The sequence below is a fragment of the Oncorhynchus gorbuscha genome, linkage group LG21 (assembly GCF_021184085.1).
Source record: "Oncorhynchus gorbuscha isolate QuinsamMale2020 ecotype Even-year linkage group LG21, OgorEven_v1.0, whole genome shotgun sequence".
Classification (NCBI taxonomy): domain Eukaryota; kingdom Metazoa; phylum Chordata; class Actinopteri; order Salmoniformes; family Salmonidae; genus Oncorhynchus; species Oncorhynchus gorbuscha.
The window spans coordinates 42,455,491-42,481,374 of record NC_060193.1 but is presented as its reverse complement, the minus strand read 5'-3'; the positions used below and the strand labels follow the sequence as shown (position 1 = coordinate 42,481,374).

Sequence of the window (25,884 nt, the reverse complement as noted above, 5' to 3'; positions counted from 1 at the left end):
TATGTACTGTCCTATATGTGAGAGAGCTAAAAAAAAAATCCAATGTATGTATTACTTAATAGCTGTGTGTGTGTGTTTGTGTGTGTGTGATTGTGTGTGATTGTGTTTGTGTGTAGGCTGTGTGTGTAAAATAAACATACTCAAAGCAGAGAAATAGAATCTCAGTGAATAAACTGTACAGAAACTAAAACAATTATGAAAAAATAAAATTGCTCTGATAACTAATATATTTTTAATAACTAATCAACACCTATAGTTTTGCAGAGAAGATGGGCAGTGATGTTCATTTTTTGATTTATCAATGTTGAGCTCAGTGTCGATTAACCACACTACATTACGAAATTATAAATATTAAATGACTTGCAAAAATCCTGAATAATCAATCCCAGTGGCACTGGAAGAGCTTCCTGTTTATTAAAATCTGTAGCCACAGTAGCTACCTTAATATTTTGTCCCGGGAGATTCACAGTTGTTTCCTAGGCAACAAGCGGACCCCTTGCCCTTCCCTGTGCTGCTGACGTTCATTTTGGACCATACCAAGTACAGCTATTGGTAGGATGATGGTGATATTTATCTAAACATAATCTATTTCAATTTGTTGGACAACAAATTCAATTGACATGAATAACTGTGAAAATGAGAATTACTGCAAAATTGAGTGCTAATACATGCAATACATAATAATACCACTACCCCGCTGTAGTCAAGTGCATCCTTCTTTACCATTCTTTGGCCATCCCTGAACCAAAGATATTTATAAATAACCTAAGATAGTTCATCTGTGTCGTTTACGGCGGGATAAAATGAAGCATAGGGGGCAGAACAAGCAAGGAGGTGGGAAAATCCAAGCACGAGCTGGCGTTGTAGCATGTATTTGCATATTTCCGTTAGGGAACGCCTCCTCTGTAAAGTGCGCGTGTGCAGAAACTCGATTCGACCTTGCACTCCTAAACAACGCAATTTAAAACGTTGGAAAAGCGTCAAGTCTATAAAACTTAGTGCACAGTGTTCGTAACAGAATATAGTTTTGGGAACAGAAAAATACATTGAGATCAGATATTTAATCGATGAGAAAATTAGAAGAACGTCAGACCAATTTCAGCTAGTTCCATCCGCTCCTACTGCCACAGGACTTCCTCTCACTACCATATTTGGTGGAGAGAAAACGTTCTAAATGGATGCTTCAGCTTTATAGCCCCTGTGACGAGTCTGGGTTACCCCTTCTTGTCTGTGACTGAACTGCAAAAGAGCTTGTTGCTTGTGCAACAACGATAGCCTTACTGTAAAGTAGTTAGTGGTGAGAAAAAAATAATTTCTGCCTTTACCGAGTTTCTATTTTTATTTTCCGACTGGAATGTTTGCAACTTGATATTCAATATTATTTTACCTTTCATGGGAGTTGTTCCGCGTGGGCCGATGAACGTCTCTTGACTGCGCGCGGTGACCAGTACAGCTGGATGCGACAGGTGAGCAGGTAGCCAGCTAGCATAGAATAGCTAAATTCTCGCTAAATTCTTACTTGGGTCGTTACGATTTTGTTTAGTTACCTGTTAACTAGCCAGTTTGTTTACCTCGTCACCTTGTGCTTGGCTTTGTGACCGTGGTTGCCAACATAGATAGATTGCTAGCTATGTTATTACCGGCGCGAGCGAACGTTAGTTCGTTTTTCCGCAGCTACACCAACAAGAATGTTAGCTAACATTAGCTTACTAGCATCTCGTAGGCTTTCAAAGTGAGTTGACAGATTGAAAAAATATATATATATTACTTCAGTTAGCCAATGTTGTCAGCTAGCACTAAATTGCCCCTACGAGGTAGCTTCCAACTATTGGCTTGAACGGTTTCCTAAGTTCACGGCACTCAACATGTTATTGAGGTGTCAAAGCTTCAGGTGGCTGTCCGTGTCACTATTGTTATTTATGTTGTTGTTGACTAGATAGTTGGCTTTGGCAAGCCAATGTTGCCATACCAAAGCCGATGCAAACTAGCTAGTTACCTAAATTAAATTCCATGGCCACATCTTGGTCCAATTTAAAGAGAAAAATGATCTATTCATTACTAGGATAGGTTGAGCATCTCCTAGATGGCTCTTTCAGGTGCAAAATTGACAGTGCTTTGCAGACATAATCAGCCTCAGTAACAGTACATACATAATTTTGTATGTCAAGTAAACATAATGTAGGTTATATAACTTTGACATATAACATATATGTTATGACTTAGACATACAAAATTTCACTCACTCACCCAGTTTTCTTGTACAGTGTGAGTGAAGGTCAATAGGCTATGCTTGTGTGTTAATGTGCCAAAGATGATTTGATGCTGATCGAGGATGATTTATTTAGTAAGGCTCAATAAACAGTTAGGCTATGCATGTGTGACTCATAATTGTTTTATTGTTCTGATGTTCATGTTTGCAGGGCAGAATACAGATTTCAGATGTCAAACTAATGCAATAGCCGAGGCCCGATATTACAAAAACATTTTATTTATTTTTTAATTGGGTTAACAAATGTTATTTTGCTCAGTGTCCTGGAGAATTGCTAGGCAATGGACTTTAGACATCTGTAATTAATGGTATAGCCTAGCCTTCAAATAACAGGTTCTTGTGTGTCTTCCAAAAAGAGAGATCCTGAAATGAATATGAATTGCAAAGAACTGTTGATGAGATTCACAGAGGATTATATAGGTCTATCCGTGGATCTGTTTTGTCCATCTTAGGTATCCATGGAAACCCACTGCTGATTGAGACTTGAAGCTCTGCAACATAGCAGGGGCAAATGAACAATTCAACAAGATGGAGCCTCTTTGTATTGTCAGTCATCTGAACGATGTTACATAGCTGTATTCGGATGTAGTGTAAACCTATCTCATTTCACTCTATTCTATAGTGTTCTGTACATTTTATTCAGTCATGTATTCATTGGTCTTCAGAAAGTCCTTCATCCAGGAGGTTCAAAGTGAAACACAACTCTGCCTCTTGCTATTTAATTACAGCCAACAACAGGAAGGCAGCATGTCATCGTTGAGCTTTCACTGGTTTCCATTATTTTCTTTATTCAAATCTTGGAAATAGAGAGATGCCACACCCTTTATTTTATGTGAACGATTGGTCTGCTTGCCTCTTTTAGCCATAGGCTATAAAAATCCAATTCAAATCAATGTTTGTCATATGCACAGGATGCAGTGTAAATGGTGCAATTAAATGCTTGCAAGCTTCCTCAACAGTGCAATTAAAAAATATATACTATTACTATATGAAAACAGGGTAAGAATTTAGCCTAACAATGTTTCCTTGCCAAAATTCACTATAAAGTTCATGAAATTCTCTTGGAAATTGCTTTAAAACAAGGGCAAAAAATGTTCCCTCAAATTCTAAACCTTCCTCCATTTAAAAAAAAAAACGTGGCGTTAATAGCCTGTTATTTAATATCACAGTTGGGCACAAGGGTGAACCAGGACAGAGGTTAGGGAGGGGCTACCGTGGTGGGAAGGAAGTAGCCTGACTTGTTTGTCCGCAAGGCCTTTGTCTTACTGTTGGAAATGTATTTCTGCAACATTACCTTCTTTAAGGCTAGTATCCCATTGTTACAAAGTGATTTGGATTAGGTAGAATATTGGACTTCGTTTAGGACCACTTGCTCCCCAGTAGGGTCCTAGGCTATGTTTTCCTGCAGTCATCTCCTCTCCACCTCCGTCTGAAGCACATTCTAGTGTTGTCAAGCATAGCTGTATCGTGACAGTTTGCAAACTGTCACTTCCAGCCCCCCCTTCTCTCAGCATAGGGATGAGAGTAGAGATTCTATATCACTATTCGCTCAAACCAAACGGAAACAAACAGGCTGAAACTGGAGGGACCTACCTGAATATGTCCAATAAGAAACGCTTGTTTACATTTGTGTTTGCAAAACCTTTTGCTACACGAATGAATATGACCCTGTAAGTTGGGTCCCCTATTACGGTCTATGGGTGGGTCGCATGCAACGATGATGTTGGTGGATGGCGCTACTATAATTGTTTTTAGTCTGTCAACTGCTGAGGTAGGATACACAATTCACTTTGTTTAGGAGGATAGATTAACACCACACCACCGATTTGGGTGGTGGGAAAAAAACAGAAAAAAAACATCTGTTCCTCTTTTTTTAGAGCACTAGGTGTTATTGTCCGAGCTAGCCTTGAGGGTTATCAGGTTTATTTGGCGGTGGACTGGAAAGAGCATGTCTAGCCTCATCGATGTTGTTGATAAAGCACTCAGGCTACCACATAATCTTCACTCCATGTATGGGAGTGGGAGCTCAACGCAGAGAGGGTGAGTGAGATAAAAAGAGTGAGAGTTGGATAGAGAAAGGGAGAGAATACAGCTCTTGTGTTGTATTGGAATCGAAAAATCATGAAGCCGGCCGGGGCTCTGACTCATCAGTTCTGTGCTGCTGCCGCTCCATCCACCAGGTCTCACGTGATACTAAATAGGCTGCTGTGTGTGTCGTCACCAGGGTGGGGTGGGGAGAAGAGGAGAGACAATGTTCTCTTTCCTGAGGGGATGCTGCAAAGCTTATGTCATGTTACAGTGCAGGTGGGGAGAGCTTATGCTCTACATCAGATCCTTTCACATCAGACGGGTGTAAAACAAAAAACAATACGCCCCGTCTCTCTTTTTAAAATAGACAACTACTTTATAAATAGGTTACATACAGGTATTTAGCTTTATTATATCAACTTTGTGTTTTTGTTTTGCTTATAGTGATACAGAGGAGGATTTGCTCTTTTCATGTCGGTTGCCTTGTAGCCAGATGTGTCCTTCGTGGAATGCCCAAAAGGGGGATGGATGGCTTGCAACAATTGAGCTGGCCATGAAATTGGGGAAATACCTTTAAGATCCAGCAGTGTCTGTGTCATTGGGTTGTTCTGAGTTCTGCCTGCCAGTCAGTACCCTACGAGCCAACCAGAAAAGCGCTATGCCCTGATATCCCTTTTCCTATTGGGCTGAGCCCTGAGTGGGCGGACCTGGCTGGAGGCGGTTGGGCAGGCAGGCAGGAAGGGGCTGGCTGTGGGGGATGGCTGGAAGTGTTTCAGCCAGATAGTTGAGCAGACACTGCTCTGCTTCCTGTCTGCCTGCTCCGCTCCCCTCCGTGGCTGAGAGAGAAAGAGAAAAAAAAAATCCCTGTCTAGGCATGGGACTCTGGCTGCTGCAGCACTCGGCAGCTCCTCGCAGGGAATGACAACAGTTCACGTGGTCATTAGCTCCAGACGCTGAAGCAGGGGAACTACTCCGAGGCATAGCAGCTGCACCTGGTGTGTCTATCTATGCTGTGTCTTAAAGAGAGAGGCACGACAGAGCTATTCGGGACTCAGCAAAAAACAAGGTGGGAAGAACGTCTCTCTGATCATTTAAAAAAAAGTAGTTTGCTGCAGTATCGTGCATACCATTCTGGGTGGGTAGGAAGGAAAGAAAGAGAGTGTGTCTGTGTGGGAGAGGGAGCTACAGAGAGGGAAAGAGGGGGAGCACAAATGCGTGAGAGAGAGGGGAACTCAATGATATGGTCTAACAAGCACTTTGCGGGTTACTGCCGCTTGAGTTTCTCATGCTTGTATTGGGACTTGTTGATGACGAGGGGAACTACCACAGACAGACAGTGCCTCTCCCTTCCCTTCATGATGCAGACAAATTATGCAGACTTCTCTCTCCATGAAGTTCAGAGCACGTGGACCTCCTAGAGAGAGAAAGAATTGCCCAATTTATTTGTAGTCTGCTTCATAGGCTGTTTCAAACTGTACTTTTATGCCAGGATATTGTTTGCCATATAAAAAGAGTTTCACTTTCAATGCAGTTAGTTCATAGGTGTAGCTAAAATATCTTTCTCTTGCACGGGAGGTGGACCTGAAACAGAGCCGAGGGTTGGCTCCCTAATTTGCCTTGCTTGGGCTTCTTACTATTTTAAGAAGGTCCCACGTATTTTATTATCACATAGGAGGTCCACAGCCACACTCCACAGTAAGCTCTTTATCCACTGCTCTGTAGTGTGCTAGTATGGGAGGGAGCTGTACATGTTGACCGGTGCGGCCTGGAAACAAGCAGGAAAACACTAGAACGGTGTCTGTCTAACAGTTGGCAGTCACAGGGGGGCAGTGGAGGAGGAAGTGGGTGTTTTCTGAAATGGAAGACCGTTCAGCCCTTCCTGTTACAAAAATGAACAACAAAAAACAGTAACGTCACAGACTTGCAATGGCTCTTCATTAGAAGGCCAGAGCTGCAAGCCCAAGCAACTCCCTCCCTAAATTGATTCACACGTGAGTTGTCGCTGCTGACACAGAAAGGTAATTAGCCATGCCATTTTAAAGGTTTGGGAGCTTTCAGCTAAAAATATTCCTCCAGACCTTTTTAAACATCAACAACAATCTACGTTACCTTGAAAATGATCTCTTAATGTCCAAGCACTGGTTTTGTGTGTGTGTGTGTGCTGTGAAAAGAACGCTGCATTATTTGGCCCTCACGTTAGCATGGCTTTTCTGTGAAAGGATACATCTGCTTTAAAATGAACAGGCCACATTGGAAGTAATTTGAGAATTAGCCTGCTAGTTGGTCATGAGTCATAGTTTGACTGTTGAGTTGTTTTCTCTTCCAGAACTACCGAAAAGTCTAAATGCTAGATAAATGCTCAATTTTAAAATACAGACAGGTTATTAGAGGATTATGTGAAGTTGGATGATATAATAGTTTCACAACATTTCTTCCTGAGTAACTTTTGTGTGAATGTACAGTTGTACCTACATCTTTTAGTACTTGAGTCAGGAAAGTTGATGACCGTCACATCAAATAGGTCTCCTGTCTGTTACAGGCTACATACACTTCAAATCCAGCCCTCTCATTGGCTATCCAATCTATACTGAGCTGTAGATGGCCTAATCAGTGCAGGGGATTGGTTAAATATCCTATAGGCCAGTTGCCTGTGTCAGTGGCATGAGATGACCATTGCGGTCACCAAGTTTTAGTTAAGGCAATTAGGATATGAGGTGCACATTTGTGCTGACTTTGTTAAATGTTCTCTGCTTTGCCTCTTCCCAGTTCCCTGCTTAGCTTAGTCCGCTAACCTGTGCTGAGCTAGGTGTCACTCATTTCCCCTTACGCTAATAACATTTGATAATTTGAAGCTCCAAGAGCTGTAGCTAATGCCAATATCAATTTGCAGGATGGCATACTTTAATTTCCACCCATTTTTATCCTAGCCTAATATTTTAATAGCAGGCCTATGAGTTGAGCTTTGAAAATATGCATTGGTAAGACGTTTGTGTAGACTTGCAGGAGATTGTGGTATACAAGTTAAGCTTATTTAAATACGTTCCCTTGTGATGTGAATGCACTTTTAATTTGTGAGTTTAACGAGATATTTTTAAGAGAAATCTGCAGAACAAAAAAAAGAGCCTAGGCTATATTTTTATGTTGGAATTTTCAGCAAATGGATTGCACGATACGGCAGTTGACCATATGGAAATTCAGAACAAAATACTGTCATCATATATGCTCTTTAGAACTATTATTATTAGCATAGTTTTTTAAAACCAGCCTGATCAGAAAAAAACAGCACTATTACTCTTGTTTTTCCACAACCAATCGATGGACATTTTTACTTTCATTCCACTGAAGCACACTCGCACTCTTTGCCGCCGTGGAAAATGTGGCCTACTTGTGTTCCTCTTGGCCATATGCAAATATATGGTGGATTGCCATGTCTGCATTGTAATCAATTCAAAAGAGCAGGTATTCATTTGCTTGGTTGTTATAGACCTGCTGTTTAACACCTAGCTGGTGCTTTAATAAGATCGTCTGTATTCTGGAAAACGATGTAAAGTGTATACTTGGCCTTCCTCTCAGGTTGACAACATCCAGGGGAGACGAACACAGCTGATAGGATACATGGGTGGTATTCAGAGGTCAAGCTAATGACTTTCACTTGAGTGAATCCTGCACTGGCCTGCTCTCATTCAAATTCGGAGATGACCAAGATAATGCTTGGCCAGCTGGCCTTAGTAACTGTAATCCATCAAGGTCTTGTCGTAACATGGAGCATTCCCCAGTCCCCACAAATCTTTGGCCTGCTCTTAGGTCTCCTTTCCTGACTGGTTAGGCTAGCTGCTCTTTGGTAAAACATTGCATTTTTACTGGATGGCATGGCTTTGCCTGCCTCTATTCAGGCAACAGAGTGATTAACTACAGTTTTTAAAGGTTGCCTGTCATTTCAGTGTACCAAGTGGGATATTTTTTTTGTTTTGTTGCATATGTCATTTTTTATTTTGTAGTGGAAAGCCCCAAAAAAAGCTTGACTGTTGAGCACTGCGCACATCAATCTGTCCTGAAAGCACCAAGAGAGAGCTGGGCGGGGGCATACAGGACTAATCTGTGCAGGTCACAACAAGGGTGTCGCATGGCCCTACCTATCTGCACACCATCTGTCCCTCCACTCGTCCTCATCAGCACTCTTTCCTGGAGGTGTGTCTGCTAGGCTAGCCTCAATGTATTCATACCCCTTGAATTATTCCACATTTTGTTGTGTTAGCCGGAATTCAAAATTGATTCAATATTTGTTTTTGTCTTTCACCCCATAATGACAGTAAAAACATGTTTTTAGAAATGTTCGCACATTTATTGAAAATTAAATGCATAAATATCTAATTACAGCATTACTTTAGTGCCTTGTTGCAAACAGGTTGTTATTATTCTGTCCAGGCTTCCTTTTCACCCTGCCATTTAGGTTAGTTTTGTGGGGTAGCTAAAATGTTGTTGCTCCATCCTCATTTTCCTCCTATCACAGCCATTAAACTCTGTTTTAAAGTCACCATTACATTAGCCTCATGATTAAATCCTGAGCGGTTTCCTTCCTCTCTGGCCACTGAGTTAGGAAGGATGCCTCTATCTTTGTAGTGAATGTATTGATACACCATCAAATTATAATTAATAACTTCACCATGCTCAAAAGGGATATTCAATGTCTGCTTTTACATTTTTTTCTTTACACATCTGCCAATGGGTGTTCTTCTTCGCAGGCTTTATCACATCCAGCCGGGATTGGGAGTCCCATAGGACGGCGCACAATTGGCCCAGCGTCGTCATGGTTTGGCCGGGGTAGGCCTTTATTGTAAATAAGAATTTGGTCCTAACTGACTTGCCTAGTTAAATGAAGGTTACATTTGCAAGTCATTCGAAAACCTGGGACTTTGTGGTTGAATCTGTTTGAAATGCACTGCTCAACTGAGTGACCTTACAATTATCTGTATGTGTGGGGTACAGAGATGAGGTATTCATAAAAAAATAATTGTAAACTCTATTATTGCAGACAGTGAGTCCATGCAATGTTAAGCTAATGTTTACTCCTGAACTTATGTAGGCTTTCCATAACATATTGACTCAAGACATTTCAACTTTTCATTTGAATTAATTTGTAAACTTTTTGAAAAAACAAATTCCACTTTGACATTATGGGGTGGGGTGTGTGTGTGTCAAAATGTTCATCTTTTTTAAATTCAGGCTGAAAAAGTCTAGGGCTGTGAATTTTCTGAAAGCACTGAATATGTAGCCTATATACTGTACATGGGCTAGTTTAGGCCAGGCTACAGTACAGACACGGGTTCAGTAATATGCTAGGGCTAAGCTATATCGTATGGCTGTATGAGCTCTCTCGCGCTCAAGTAACCTGATTTTCTTTCAGGCCATTCTTCATGATATGTAGGCTACCAGGTTTCTTATCTGTGTTCTTTTGTATTTTCTGAACCAGGAATGAAGAGTGTTAGAGTAGGCCAATAAGATGTGACACTGGTAATCTGATATTATAAATGCCTTTCTGCTTTTCTTATCTATTTCACCCTGATATGGGGTCATAACACAATTGAAAGAAGAAACTGTGTTGCAATTTTGTTTGAATGTTTTAGCAAAATTCCATGACAATAAAAGCTTGAGAGCATTTTGCAACTTTGGCCCAGCTTATGCTGTAACCCAGACATTTATTCAAATAACACATCGATTTGTGGGGATTGCTGATGCCGGGAAATTGAGGAATACTTGGCTTCTGAATGATGATGATGATTCAGCCTGTCATGATTTAGGAGCAAAATAATTTTTCTGAGCCAATTAAACGTAGAAAAAAATATATAAACAATTGCTGATTAAATGCAGTAATGCATTACACAATCCCAACTTTTTAAGCATTATTCAGGAAAATGCTAAACTGACCCAAGATCAGCATCATGGGGCAAATTCGCCCTGCACCGTATTACATGTGGGTTTCTGCACTTTACTATTTATATTTTGACAACTTTTACTTCACTCCATTCCTAAAGAAAATAATGTACTTTTTACTCCATACATTTTCCCTGACTACCAAAGGTACTCATTACAGTTTGAATGCTCCTTAGCAGGACAGGAAATTGTCAATTTCATCCACTTATCAAGAGAACATCCCTACTGCCTCTGCTGTAGCTGACTCACTAAACACAGATGCTTCGTTTTTGTAAATGGTATCTGAGTGTGCCCATGGCTATGCGTGAATTAAAAACACAAGAAAATGTCTCTACATCCAGTAGGAAGGAATTTAAAGGTAATTTCATGGGCCAATGCTAACTAGTGTTAGCATAATGTATGGTACTTTATCTACTAGCATTCTAGCAGATACCATAGACTAGTTAGCAACTTCCTTCAAACTGCAGAGACATACAAATGGTATCCGCAAGTACATCTTACTCTTGGGAAGTAGATAAAGGGCTCCATTGCCAAAATCCTGAATTTCCCTTTTAGGCCTATTTAATTTTGAATTATACGGTGGCCTAGTATAGTATATTACAATGTAACACATCCATTTGGCTCTGTACCAACCAGTAAAACAAACCCAAGTGAGGCGAAGTCATTTTGCTGCCAGGAACCGTATCCTTTAACTGTCTTGCACCCCTAATAAAATGAGACCATCTTTTTTTTGGGGGGGGGTGGTTCGGCCGATGATTCTAAAAATAAAAAGGTATTAATAGTGAAAGGTCACATCTGACATGGCTCTTACCTGGTTCTTTCATAGCGACTCACTTGTCCCTGGGGAGATGCTGTGGAATTAAATCCTGCCTTTGAGACTGCAGGCTTGGTGTCAGAGAGAGAATGCATCTCATTTCATATTTGCAGTGTGGTTCTAAAGTGGGCCAATTTCCAAGATAACAGGATGGTGTTTTACCACACACACTAGGGTTGGGCCGATATGTAACCCGATTCAGGAAACTAGGCATATGTCTCAAGACACGACTTCACAGGAGAGCCATTTGAACATAATTTATTTGTATTTTTATTGAAATGTGTTTTTTGGCCATATATGCCTTCCCCGAACATGTGAACTTCCATGCGCCTTTAATAACAAACTTTTATGCCATCTGTAAATACGAATAAAGTTTTTAAATTAAGAGCCTGATTGGTTTGGCCAAAGAAAGTCAGGAACCTTCCCGCTAGCCATGATTGACTGAGATGAGTGGGCGGAGAGATGAGTTTCAGATTGTTCTGCGGTGTAGCATCTTGCCTATAAAATTAGTTTTTTTCTAAAGATATAACTTTAGCGATATAGAACTGCAAATATGTTGCTACTGCTCTCTGTAATACTGCTGTCCTGAATTTATCAGGTTGAAATATCAAAACAAACTCTGAACCAATTATATAATTTGGAAATTCATAAATGAACATTTATGGAAATTTAGCTAGCTAGCTTGCAGTTTCTAACTAATTTGTCCTATTTATCTAGCTTGTTGTTGCTAGCTAATTTGTCCTGGGATATAATCAACCAATCAAATGTATTTATAAAGCCCTTCTTACATCAGCTGATGTCACAAAGTGCGGTATAGAAATCCAGCCTAAAACCCCAAACAGCAAGCAATTGCAGGTATAGAAGCACGGTGGCTAGGAAAAACTCCCTGGAAAGGCTAAAACCTAGGAAGAAACCTAGAGAGGAACCAGGCTATGAGGGTTGGCCAGTCCTCATCTGGCTGTGCCGGGTGGAGATTATAACAGAACGTGGCCAAGATGTTCATAGATGACCAGCAGGGTCAAATAATAATCACAGTGGTTGTCGAGGGTGCAACAGGTCAGCACCTCAGGTGTCAGTTGGCTTTTCATAGCCGATCATTCAGAGTATCTCTACCGCTCCTGCTGTCTCTAGAGACTTGAAAACAGCAGGTCTGGGACAGGTAGCACGTCCAGTGAACAGGTCAGGGTTCCATAGCTGCAGGCAGAACAGTTGAAACTGGAGCAGCAGCACGGCCAGGTGGACTGGGGACAGCAAGAAGTCATCAGGCCAGATGATCCTAGGGCTCAGGTCTTCCGAAAGAGAGAGAATTAGAGAGTACATACTTAAATTCACACAGGACACCGGATAAGACAGGAGAAATACTCCAAATATAACAAACTGACCCTAGCCCCCCCCCCCCCCGACACAAACTGCTGCAGAATAAATACTGGAGGATGAGACTGGAGGGGTCAAGAGACACTGTGGCCCCATCCGCTGTTACCCCCGGACAGGGCCAAGTAGGCAGGATATAACCCCACCCACTTTGCCAAAGCACAGCCCCCACACCACGAGAGGGATATCTTCAACCACCAACTTACCATCCTGAGACAAGGCCGCGTATAGCCCACAAAGATATCTGCCACGGCAGAACCCAGGGGGGGGCGCCAACCCGGACAGGAAGATCACGTCAGTGACTTAATCCACTCAAGTGACGCACCCCTTCTAGGGACGGCATGGAAGAGCACCAGTAAGCCAGTGACTCAGCCCCTGTAATGGGGTTAGAGGCAGAGCATCCCAGTGGAGAAATGGGAACCGGCCAGGCAGAGACAGCAAAGGTGGTTCGTTGCTCCAGTGCCTTTCCGTTCACCTTCACACTCCTGAGTCAGACTACACTCAATCATAGGACCTACTGAAGAGATGAGTCTTCAATAAAGACTTAAAGGTTGAGACTGAGTCTGTCTCTCTCACATGGGTAGGCAGACCATTCCATTAAAATGGAGCTCTAAACATTGAGTTGTTATTTTATTTAAATGCACAAGGTCCTCAACTCCGACAATTAATCCACACACAACAAAATAGTTTCTAGTCATCTCTCCTCCGTCCAGGATTTTTATTCTTTATATAGCGATTGGCAACTAACTTTCAAAATAAGGTGATTTACCACTACCGACCTTAGTTCATCTTTCAATCACCCATGTGGGTATCTGCTTCTATAAACCAATGAGGAGATGGGAGAGGCAGGACTTGGACCCATTCAGTGTCACAAATAGAACTGACTTCTATTTTATCGATTGGAAGCGTTGGCGCTCGTTGACGTTGGTTGGCGGGTGCAATGATTGAATAACATGTATGTGTCAATTAGTTTTGCAATGCTTGTGTGGTCAGCATGTAATTTTCATCCATATCGAGTGAAAAGTTGAGTAATTACAGCACTTTTTGTACATTATCTCCCCATTTTTAAGGTGATTTAAAAGTATTGGGATAAATTCATCTGTGTGTATTAAAGTAGTAAAAGTGTAGTATTTGGCCCCATGTTCCTAGCACGCAATGACTACATCACGTTTGTGACTCTACCAATTGGTTGGATGCGTTTGCTGTTTGTTTAGGTTGTTATATAGATTTAGTTTCTGTCTAATATAAATTAATGGTAAATATTGGAGTCATCTTTAGTGTAAGTAAGAATAGAATATGTTTCTAAACTAGATGAGAAAGTAACAGATGCACAAATATCATACCCCATGCGTTTTTTGTGGGGGTGCGATTATTTGTCTGACTTAATTCTGACTGAATCGTGAATAATGATTCTGTAATCATGGTAGCATCCACATTAATGTAGAAGTGTTTAGAAACATTCTATTTTTGTTTCAATAAAAGTGTCTCCAAAATGACACACGACATCATTTGCCATTCATTTGTAAATATTATTTAATGAGAAACATGACTATAATATTGTAAATTAGCCTGTAAAATATGCCTATATTTTGGTTTTCATGTCCAGAAATGGAGCATCATGGCTGATGATGGGTTAGGCCTACTTTAACTTGGCACCAGCAGCCTTGTTGCATGGTTATAGTTATAGATATGGAAATGTGATGTTTTTTCTTAATTGTTTTTATTCTAACTTTATATTGAAGCAGACCTGAATGTGACAACTGCCCATGATATCGGACCAAGCGATCAAAGATAGAGCGCCTATCTTACGGTAGGCTGCTGCCATGGCTTTTACTGTCTGGACCTGCTTTCTTTCATGACCACTAAAGCTACTTCCCCAAAGTTTTGACTATGATTTGCACATAGGTTTATTTGTTTGTATGGAGTCTGACCAATGTCTCTTGTTCATTGTGGAGTGCAGTGTGCTCACTATGCTAGTGTTGTTGTACTTATTTTTCCCTATGCCTTTTGAATGGAGGGATCTGTGGTATATGAAACAGCAGCTGCAGGTTTTTACAACCCTCGTTCGCCTGCCCCACCCCCACCCCCCTCTCCTAGTTATCACCAGAAAATATTTCCAGATGGGGGTAACAGGCTCCCTGCGCAGTAGTCGGTTTGTAATGGGTTCAAAAAGCAAGCTAAAGGATAGACTATGTCCATTTATTTTTCCGATCTAGCGAGTCACCCCCCACAACCCCAGTAGACGGAGGACAGTGCCTGAAAACAGATGCAGAGCGAGAGCCGCGAGACCTATATTCTCTCTCTATGAATTGAAAATCCACTGGTCACATCAATGATCCGCAGTCTAATTTGACTGGTCCTGTCTGGTGGGTGTTGAGGCGTTCTAGGTACCCGAGCAGTGGCGTAATCGTGTCTGGCACATGCATCTGTCTTGGTCTCTCTCGCTCTGCCTGTTGGATGGCTTCCCGGAATAATGCTGCGCTGCATGTTTTCTATTAGCTGGCGGCTCTCGTCACGGCATTACTCGACAGGGTGGATGGACCCCGGGGGCTTTAACCCTCCTGTCCCGCACTGGCTTAGTTTACTGCACTCTTGCTGTCTCATTGCACAGGGGTCGTTGCCATTCTCTGCTCTGCTTTGTATTCAACACGCTTGGGGGCTGCGCCGGGCGAGTTGGCACACAATGACGTAAAGTAATGATTGGGAACTCAGACCAAGTGGCAGCTGAATAACCTCGCAACCGCCCTCTGTTGGCTTACGCGACACTTCAAGCCAGCCTCCTCTTACCTAGCTCCACACACACACACACACACACACACACACACACACACACACACACACACACACACACACACATGCCACTAAAAACAGGGCGCCAGACGTCTCTATATCGATGCGTTTTTGACAGTCATATTATTCTCCTGGTTATTATGTGGCTAAACACTGCTATCCCATTTCTCAATGTTTGGCTTAGGCCCTACATTTCTAGGGCACAAACTTCAGTTTTCGGGGTAAAGTCCAGTGGTGTAAAGTACTAAAGTATACATTTTTTTAGGTCTCTGCTTTACTTTACTATTTATATTTTTTACTACTTTTTCTTTATCTTCACTACATTTCAAAAGAAAACAACATTTTCCCTGACACCCAAAAGTACTCATGCTTCGCAGGACAGGAAAGGGTTCCAATTCACTCACTAAATCTGTGTGTTTTAACTTTTGATACTTAGCGATATTTTTGCAATTAGCTTTACTTTTGATACTTAAAGTATTTGGTTTTAAATATACTTAAGACTTTTACTCAAGCAGTATTTTTCTGGGTGACTTTTACTTGAGTCATTTTCTACAAGGTAACTTTTACTCCAGTATCACAATTGGGTACTTTTTCCACCGCTGGTAAAGTCTGCTAGAGCACTAAGAACTGGGGTTAAAGTTAGAACAGGACAGAATAGGCCATGACATTGAGATAAGAACATTTTTCTTCTAGCTTAAGCTGGTTTTGATTTGGAGGGCTTGACGCAATTCCTGATAATGGATTAGAATGATATTTTTTCCACCGAAACAAACGTGATTATAATCTTGTTATTGCATCGATACCAGGGTTTTTTATAGCTCAAAAAGGGGCTTAGGTGGTGGGCATGTCAGGGGGCGTGGGAATGAGCGTGATCGGCCTGTTTGCCAAGAAGTTCCTCATCTTGGCGTGTATAGTAAAGTTGGCTTTTTTAAGCAAATTTTCTGCAGTTCTACAAATTTCTCCAAATTTGTCTGATTTTTAAAGCTAGTTTCCTGCAATTTTATGCATTTTACCATGGCTAATGCTGTGTTATTTTGCTTGTGTCTAATAACAAAATGTATAATATTGCTAAATTTATTGAATTTTTTTCAAATTTCTACATAGCCTACTTTGTATGGTTTAGTCATTCAAGTTTACACTGACACAGTGTTTTTCCATCCCAAAAATGTCATGAAATAAAACATTGTTTAGCGGCCCACCCAAGTATCACAATGGTTTTGGGGAAATAATGCTGTCCCCAGCAAAACGTTTCCAGTTTATTTTATGAAGCGTTTTAGCTTTAAATAAAAAAAGACTGTTGCATTAATGCTTCAGGCAGTTGTGTAGCTACTCCCTCCAAAAAATAACCTCTCTCTCTCTCTCTCTCTCTCTCTCTCACAAACAGATCGTCGACAGAAAGTGCCTTCGACATTCTTACTTGAGCTGCCTGCCTACACGTCTCCTCCACCGAGCCTGCAACATTCCCTCCCTTCGCTGTGACAGAAGATAGCTCAACCTCAGCCCCTGCCCTACCAACTCATCTTTTTCAGGCTCCGTCGCTGCACTAGAGAAACCCAAGCAGACCGATTTTTAACTGCAGAGGTTGGGGGAACTGTCTGGCCACTCTGCCAAAACACAGAGTGCTGACTGACTCAATCGGGCAAGTTTAGTCAATAACCAACCCAACGTCTACACCCACTTAATATTCTCGCCCAAGCAGTGCCATCACCCTCGAAATAGCACCAGTTTCAATTCTCTTCCCCCCCGCTACCCCTTCCTTCCCACTACCACCACATTCAGACGGTCCATCAGTCCAGCCTGCCTCTGAGCATGCCCCCCGTTGCCCTGTCATTGGCCTGCACCTGGGACTAACTGATTGACGAGCGACGTCTCTTGATTGGCAGCTTCTCTGATAGCCGCCATCTCCCAAGCAGGGACAACATCTGGGTTGCAAATCCACCAGCTCTGCTGCTCTGAAGTCTGCAAGGGCAAACGACTTTCATTGATCCACACCTTTTATTTTTTGCTACACTTTTAGTTGTTTTCTTGCACACTGAAGAGCCATTAGAGTATAGCCTCTCCTTAAACAAGTGGCTAGCTTTACCCCACCCGGCATTGCTATGGCTTTAAATATTGCTTCGATGCGAGACACAAAATGGCTGACGCTGGAGGTGTGCCGGCAGTTCCAGAGGGGGACATGTTCGCGGAGTGACGAGGAATGCAAATTTGCGCACCCACCCAAAAGCTGCCAGGTGGAGAACGGAAGGGTGATTGCCTGCTTTGACTCACTAAAGGTAAGGAATGCAGAGCAGAGATAAAGGCGAAGTATTTATTCTAAGGCACATGTGTCAAACAAGGCCCGCGGGCAGGATCTGGCCCGTGACACATTTCTATCCGGCCTATTCTGTTCACCGAAGGCAGTACATTGCCACACACACCTCCTCCCAGACACACACACACACACACACACACACACACACACACACACACACACACACACACACACACACACACACACACACACACACACACACACACACACACACACACACACACACACACACACACACACACACACACACACACACAACCATGAGCCCGCCAGTGTGCTGTATCATATCATCACTAAACATTTGCAGCATCCCCAACTGTTCTCCTTAAGGGCACTGACTGATTTTAAGCACGTTGTAGGAACCAGGTCATTGCACCACAGACAATGTCATATTGGTTGTCAAAAGGTTATTAGATAAAGGATTCACGTGAGTATAAATTACGACACACGGTGAGTATGATGAGTCAACAGTTTGATACGCTCCCAAAGTGCATGGACACATGCCAAAGTCCTAGGCTACTAAAATGTTGCAGTCTGGCTTCAGTTTTTAAAGCTTGACAATGAATAAACAAAAAAAACTAAACCTGCAACAAAACACCATGCAAAGGATAAACATGTCGGCCTATTTCAGCAACATACAGCTGCTTTCAACTTCCTGTGATCCATGCAGCGCGAAAAATGTACAACCTAGGTACGTTTTTGTTATTTGCCATTTTGAAATAATTTTAGGGTTGTAGCATATTATGCACCTCTGCAAGCATAGCAGCAAAGGCTGGACAAATATGATTTATCCTTTGTTTAATGTTGAAACGCTCAATACAGCATCCTATGTACGTTTTTAATGGACATTATATAAAGGGGCATACTTCTTCAAGTAAAACAATGGCTAAAAAAATCTAAATACAAACGGGCTATGTCTGGCCTACGAATTTGTTGTTTTTTCAATATGGCCCTTACGGTGATTGAGTTTGACCCTACTATTCTAAGGGCTTCTGTGATCTCGCTCTCCAAATCCTTTGCTCATTAAATTGGAACAGATTTACTGAATATTTAAATTGGGCACTACAGAGTGAAGACTCTTTAAGTTTGCTATACAACCAGGTTTTGTTTCATAATGGCTTCACTTTTGCCCTGGTTTGAATAGATATGTCTTGCTGTAGGCCTAATCATTGTTAAATAACTCCCTAGTTATAATACGTTTAAAAGAGCCTGTTGAAGAAGGCTCAGAGCCAGGTAAGGTAGCATATCGAAGAAAATGAGCTTGGTCTATTACATAACAATTTTGTAATATGAGGGGACTCAATCTGGAGCAGGTTATGTGTAAACTGCATTGCGCCGTAGATCATTCATACCACAGTATCATGTAAGTACACATGAATTTTTAACATTTTGCCGTTCCGATGGTAGGAGGCACACGAATTAGTGTGTGTCCGTTCTCCACGCAATGCGAGAGTCAAGACGAGCTTGACCTATTGAGCGAAAGGTCTTCTGTCGTGATCTCTGCTGCCAGTTGTGGGGTGGGTTTTTAATACGTTTAGCTCTGTTACCATTCCACGTCCATCCTTTTATACTAGTGACCTAACGTCTGACCGGTATAGAGGTGTCCGATGGTTCTATTTCTAGACTGTGTCAGCTGTGACACATAAAACGACATGTTGAATAAGGTGAATGTTTTTTCTTTATTTGGCTTATGCAAGCAGTTGTTGCAATAGCATAAAACCTACAATAGTATGGTGCATGGTCACACTTTTATTTGGATAGTCCCATATAGATGTACAGATAGTCATATGATAAACACACTATCTGTAGATAAGCAAATGCTTGCAACGGTTACGGAAGGGTTAGGTTTAGGATAAGGGTTAGGGTTGGTGGATAGTTAGTTGAAATGTTGTTGCTACTCATTGAACATCTACTTGGGACTATCCAGATAGTGTTACCTGGCACATTCAAGGATTTATCCTTTATATTTATTTATCCAGGTTTTTCTTCTGCACTGTGTAAACATTTTGTTTCAGTCATTGAAAAGACCTAGGCCGATACTGGAATCATGCTGCCTCGTAAACCAATAATTCAACAGTGAATCAATACAAAATCAAATGCAGATAAAACCCTGAACTTTCAAGATGAAAGAACCGGACAAAAAAACCTGCTAAGACCCTCGTATTAAAAGCAGGTCCCCTTACATAACATTACACAGCGAACTACTGCAGTGGGGAGGGGGGAGTGCAGGCTCCCTTATATTTAAGACAGTGGTAGCAGTAGCTGCGATTAAACCTTGGAAACCTACCCAGTGACAATGATGAATGACCAGAGAAACTGGAGCAGGTATCTTGCTGAACAATAGTCATACGTCACAATGCCTTAGCTTTTTAGATGAAAGTGTGAGCTATTGCAGCAATTTTAAAGGGACACCAACCAGAAGGTTATGCAGTGTTTATAAAATGGTCTTCAAGGTCATGCTTTGGGTCAAAGGCAAAGGTTTGAGTTTCACACAAGAGTGAGATGCGCTTTTTACATGATACCAATACTGAGAACTGCTATTTTTCTGGTGTTGTTCCCACTGTCGCTGACCCTATTAAAGTGTGAGTTACGATCAATGTGCATTCTACATGATACAACATCTCTGTCCAGCCAGATTTAGGGCCAAAATACTATGTTTATTTTGCAAATTGTGAATGTCATCATCTGTAATGATCATCACCTCCTTGGCATGTGTGGAATTCTGCCTGCTTCAGTTCAGAACCAAACCCAGTAACCACTCTATAACTACATGTGTCTTGGCAGCTCTACATCATTTGAGGCAACTCGCTGTTGAAAATGGCGTTGCATTTATGGGGCCATCAGCTGTTTTCTTGGCAACCCCCTTGGTATTTATAAAGCCCCTTTGAGTTATTGCAGAGCAATCGGCCAATTGACTGGCGGTCTATTACAGCTGCCCGGCTCCGTCAAACCCTGCAACAGCTTAATGGGTGTACAGCTGACTTCAATTGGGATCGATTTGTAATCGTGCCGCGTAAGGACCTGACGTCCGTTCTCCGGGTGTTCGCCTACGTTCTGTCGAGATGCAAGCTATATTGAAACGTTTGATTTGTCACTGACATTTTTAAATGTGGTGTTATTGTTCATATGAAGTGTAAAACAGATACTGAGATGCCACAGAGTCAGATATGAAGACACAAACTGCAAGGCTACGCTCTGTTGAAACGGTGTGTCCTCCTAACCCTCGTAAGCTCAGTGTTATACTGGTGGTTATCTGGGGAACCCTGTTCTGTTGAACTGTCCCTCCGAGGCATATCCTCACGTGCCTCGGGAGCCAGTTGAGACATCACCGCCAGGCCAATGTCAAGAGTCCGAGCTCTCTCCTATTATATCTGGAATATATGCTTGCCTGGATCCTCCTCAGCAACCCCATCTGTGACTAGGTTATCGAGCCTGTCTGTAGTGCGAGGCGTGACACGGAGAGATCTGAAGGGATCCATTCAAAGGCGCAGCCTCAGAGAGAGGTGAGGTGGAGGCACTCTGCTGCATAACAGAACAGTCAGGCCTCATCGCAGAGCCCCTGGAGGTACAGCAGTCACCCGACCCAAGAGGGTCCATGGTGCGGGGACAGAGCAGTGAGACAGAGGCCAGTCAGGCCACTGGCAGCAGAGCCCAGATAAACACTGGCAGGTTTGACCTACAGAGGCAGGTTGAACAGCAGGCTTTGCATTCACCCTCTGTGTGCTTTGCATTAACAAGAAGTGCAAGATAAATTAATTCTGTCATAGGCATCGTTTGTTACATTCACCGTTCCGCTGTGACTTTGTCTTAATGTTTCAGCATTTCATACTGTTTTGTGGATTGCGTGTGTCCTTTCAGGTGCTTTTCTCTCCCGATGGACAGAAGTTCTGTGTTGCATGGATACTATGACACTGTGGGTTTTAAAACTAGGTTTGGTTTGAGCTAACAGACACATTGAGGATAAATTGGAGTGAACCTGCCCCAGAGAAGGTTAGAGCTGAAGGATGTGTTGCCATAGCAATTTACCTGGCTAAAAGGTGAGCCACCTTCATGACAACGGTTATCTGGTTTTGATTACAGAATTGGCCTAAGCTGGCTGACTTACTCTTTTATCACGCTTTGTCACAGGCTACTGGTTTGCTTTGAACTAACCTGACAACAGTTAGACTACGGTCTAAGATGCTAACCAAGGGAACCATGACCGTGAAGGAGGAGGAGGGGTTGGGTGACCGCAACAAAGGACTAGAAGTCGACTGATTTATTAATTTTCAAAGTCTATACCGATTTATTGGGGGACAATAAGAAGCCGATACCAATTAATCGGCCAATTTAAAAAATAATAATAATAATTTTTTTAAAATTATTATTATTATTTTTAAATTAAATGTTATTTTAATTTTATAATTTTTAAAAATGTATTTTTATTTATTTGTAATAATGACAATTACAACGATACTGAATGAACACTTATTTTAACTTAATATAATACATCAAAATCAATTTAGCGTCAAATAAATATGAATATGAAATATGTTTGGTTTAAATAATGCAAAAACAAAGTGTTGGAGAAGAAAGTAAAAGTGCAATATGTGCCATGTAAGAAAGCTAACGTTTAAGTTCCTTGCTCAGAACATGAGAACACATGAAAGTTGGTGGTTCCTTTGAACATAAGCCTTCAATATTCCCAGGTAAGATGTTTTTGGTTGTAGTTAGTTTTTATAGGGATTATAGGACTATTTCTCTCTATACCAATTGTATTTCATATACCTTTGACTATTGGATGTTCTTATAGGCACTTTAGTATTGCTAGTGTAACAGTATAGCTTCCGTCCCTCTCCTCGCCCCTACCTGGGCTTGAACCAGGAACACATCGACAAAAGCCACCCTCGAAGCAACGTTACCCATGCAGAGCAACTACTCTAAGTCTGAGCGAGTGATGTTTGAAGCGCTATTAGCGCATATCCCGCTAACTAGCTAGCCATTTCATATCGGTTACACCAGCCTAATCTCGGGAATTGATGGACTTGAAGTCATAAACAGCTGAATCCTTGAAGCACAGCAAAGAGCTGCTGGCAAAACGCATGAAAGTGCTGTTTGAATGAATGCCTGCTGGTGCCTACCATCGCTCAGACTGCTCTATCAAATCATAGACTTAATTATAACATAATAACACACTCAAATACGAGCCTTAGGTCATTAATATGGTTGAATCCGGAAACTATCATCTCGAAAAGAAGACGTTTATTCTTTCAGTGAAATACGGAACCTTTCCGTATTTTATCTAATGGGTGGCATCCATAAGTCTAAATATTCCTGTTAGTGGGGCAAAAAAGTATTTAGTCAGCCACCAATTGTGCAAGTTCTCCCACTTAAAAAGATGAGAGGCCTGTAATTTTCATCATAGGTACACTTCAACTATGACGACAAAATGAGAGAAAAAATCCAGAAAATCACATTGTAGGAATTTTTTTAATGAATTTATTTGCAAATTATGGTGGAAAATAAGTATTTGGTCACCTACAAACAAGCAAGATTTCTGGCTCTCACAGACCTGTAACAACTTCTTTAAGAGGTTCCTCTGTCCTCCACTCGTTACCTGTATTAATGGCACCTGTTTGAACTTGTTATCAGTATAAAACGCACCTGTCCACAACCTCAAACATTCACACTCCAAACTCCACTATGGCCAAGACCAAAGAGCTGTCAAAGGACACCAGAAACAAAATTGTAGACCTGCACCAGGCTGGGAAGACTGAATCTGCAATAGGTAAGCAGCTTGGTTTGAAGAAATCAACTGTGTGAGCAATTATTAGGAAATGGAAGACATACAAGACCACTGATAATCTCCCTCGATCTGGGGCTCCACGCAAGATCTCACCCCGTGGGGTCAAAATGATCACAAGAACGGTGAGCAAAAATCCCAGAACCACACGGGGGGACCAAGTGAATGACCTGCAGAGAGCTGGGACCAAAGTAACAAAGCCTACCATCAGTAACACACTACGCCGCCAGGGACTCAAATCCTGCAGTGCCAGATGTGTCCCCCTGCTTAAGCCAGTACATGTCCAGGCCAGTCTGAAGTTTGCTAGAGAGCATTTGGATGATCCAGAAGAAGATTGGGAGAATGTCATATGGTCAGATGAAACCAAAATATAACTTTTTGGTAAAAACTCAACTCGTCGTGTTTGAAGGACAAAGAATGCTGAGTTTCATTCAAAGAACACCATACCTACTGTGAAGCATGAGAGTGGAAACATCATGCTTTGGGGCTGTTTTTCTGCAAAGGGACCAGGACGACTGATCTGTGTAAAGGAAAGAATGAATGGGGCCATGTATCGTGAGATTTTGAGTGAAACCCTCCTTCCATCAGCAAGGGCATTGAAGATGAAACGTGGCTGGGTCTTTCAGCATGACAATGATCCCAAACACACCGCCCGGGCAACAAAGGAGTGGCTTCATAAGAAGCATTTCAAGGTCCTGGAGTGGCCTAGCCAGTCTCCAGATCTCAACCCCGTAGAAAATCTTTGGAGGGAATTGAAAGTCAGTGTTGCCCAGCAACAGCCCCAAAACATCACTGCTCTAGAGGAGATCTGCATGGAGGAATGTGTGTGTGAAAACCTTGTGAAGACTTACAGAAAACGTTTGACCTCTGTCATTGCCAACAAAGGGTATATAACAAAGTATTGAGAAACTTTTGTTATTGACCAAATACTTATTTTCCACCATCATTTGCAAATAAATTCATTAAAAAAATTCCTACAATGTGATTTTTCTGGATTTTTTAATTCTCATTTTGTCTGTCATAGTTGAAGTGTACCTATGATGAACATTACAGGCCTCTCATCTTTTTAAGTGGGAGAACTTGCACAAATGGTGGCTGACTAAATACTTTTTTGCCTCACTGTACATTAAAGGTTGTGCAATGTTATGTCATAATTACGTAAAATTTTGGCAAATTAGGTGGCCCAAACTATTGCATATACCCTGACTCTGCATGCAATGAACGCAAGAGAAGTGACACAATTTCACCTGGTTAATATTGCCTGCTAACCTGGATTTCTTTTAGCTAAATATGCAGGTTTAAAAATATATACTTCTGTGTATTGATTTTTAGAAAGGCAATGATGGTTAGGTACACATTGGAGCAAGGACAGTCCTTTTTCGCGAATACGCTCCGCATCGATTTATATGCAATGCAGGACACACTAGATAAACTAGTAATATCATCAACCATGTGTAGATAACTGGTGATTATGATTGATTGATTGATTTTTGTAAGATAAGTTTAATGCTAGTTAGCAACTTACCTTGGCTTACTGCATTTGCATTTGCATAACAGGCAGGCTTCTCGTGGAGTGCAATGAGAGGCAGGTGGTTAGAGCGTTGGACTAGTTTACTGTAAGGTTGCAAGATTGAATCTCCGAGCTGACAAGGTACAAATCTGTCGTTCTGCCCCTGAACAAGGCAGTTAACCCACCGTTCCTAGGCCATCATGAAAAATAAGAATGTGTTCTTAACTGACTTGCCCAGTTAAATAAAGATGACATTTAAAAAATAAAAAAAATTCCGGGCAAATTGGTGTCTAAAAATACCAATTTCCGATTATGAAAACTTCAAATCGGCCTTAACTAATCGGCCATTCCGAATTAATCGGTCGACCTCTACAAAGGACAGACTGTATCTATGAAAACAACATAAATACCAGAGTCATGTGATGTGTGTCGTAATGGCTGTGAGTGAATAGCCTGTTGTTGAGTGCCACCTGTTACTGACATGTCTAGGGGTCTTACAGTTTACCAAACCCACCTTTTCGGTAAATATTGCAGTTTTGGTTTTGGGGTCATGTTTCGGTACAGCGGGAAAATGAAATGCCAACCATTACTGTGGTTAATTTGAGTTTATTTAAGAAAATACAAAGTGTTGCTATTCCTGATTCCATATATGATCATGAGTCATATAATGCCTGATGGGAGCACCGTCAGGAATACCAACACTGGATATTTTTAAATGAGAACGCACGATTACTCAACAACACGAATATAAAGTGCAATATGTGTGTGAAATCAATATGTCAACATGGCTCAGACATTGTATAGGCCTATGCTATAATATGCGCTTTTGTGACTCATAAAGGGGGCATGTCTGTAGCGCAGTAATTTACATTTCCCACTCTGGGGTAATGTGATGGACTTTCACTGTTAAGACCTCGAGGTCCATCCATCTGTAGTAAGTTAAATACAGGGTGCATTGGCCAATTCATTTACAACTTTGGCTTTAGCTTCCTTAATAGTGGTGGGTTGGTTACTACCTTTTTACTGAAATGGATGCGAGAGAGTGAAGTTCGTAAGGTGGCTTGAGCACGTTCACGAG

At 41.6% G+C, this 25,884-nt stretch overlaps 1 protein-coding gene across 11 annotated transcripts in view; it reads left to right on the top strand.

Annotated features, from left to right (window-relative positions):
- The first annotated feature begins 1,143 nt into the window (after positions 1-1,143).
- The window catches only part of LOC124008875 (muscleblind-like protein 2a), a 74,710-nt gene continuing 49,969 nt past the window's right edge, over positions 1,144-25,884 (top strand). The window contains exons 1-3 of one of the 11 annotated variants that reach the window (XM_046320463.1): positions 5,048-5,363; positions 9,040-9,118; positions 16,588-17,476. In XM_046320463.1, the coding sequence (XP_046176419.1) occupies positions 17,303-17,476 (174 nt within the window). In that variant the 5' untranslated portion in view covers positions 5,048-5,363; positions 9,040-9,118; positions 16,588-17,302. Of the gene's footprint in view, positions 1,475-5,047; positions 5,364-9,039; positions 9,119-16,587; positions 17,477-25,884 lie in introns of those variants that run through there. The other 10 variants (XM_046320461.1, XM_046320462.1, XM_046320460.1 and 7 more) reach the window with 10 other exon arrangements.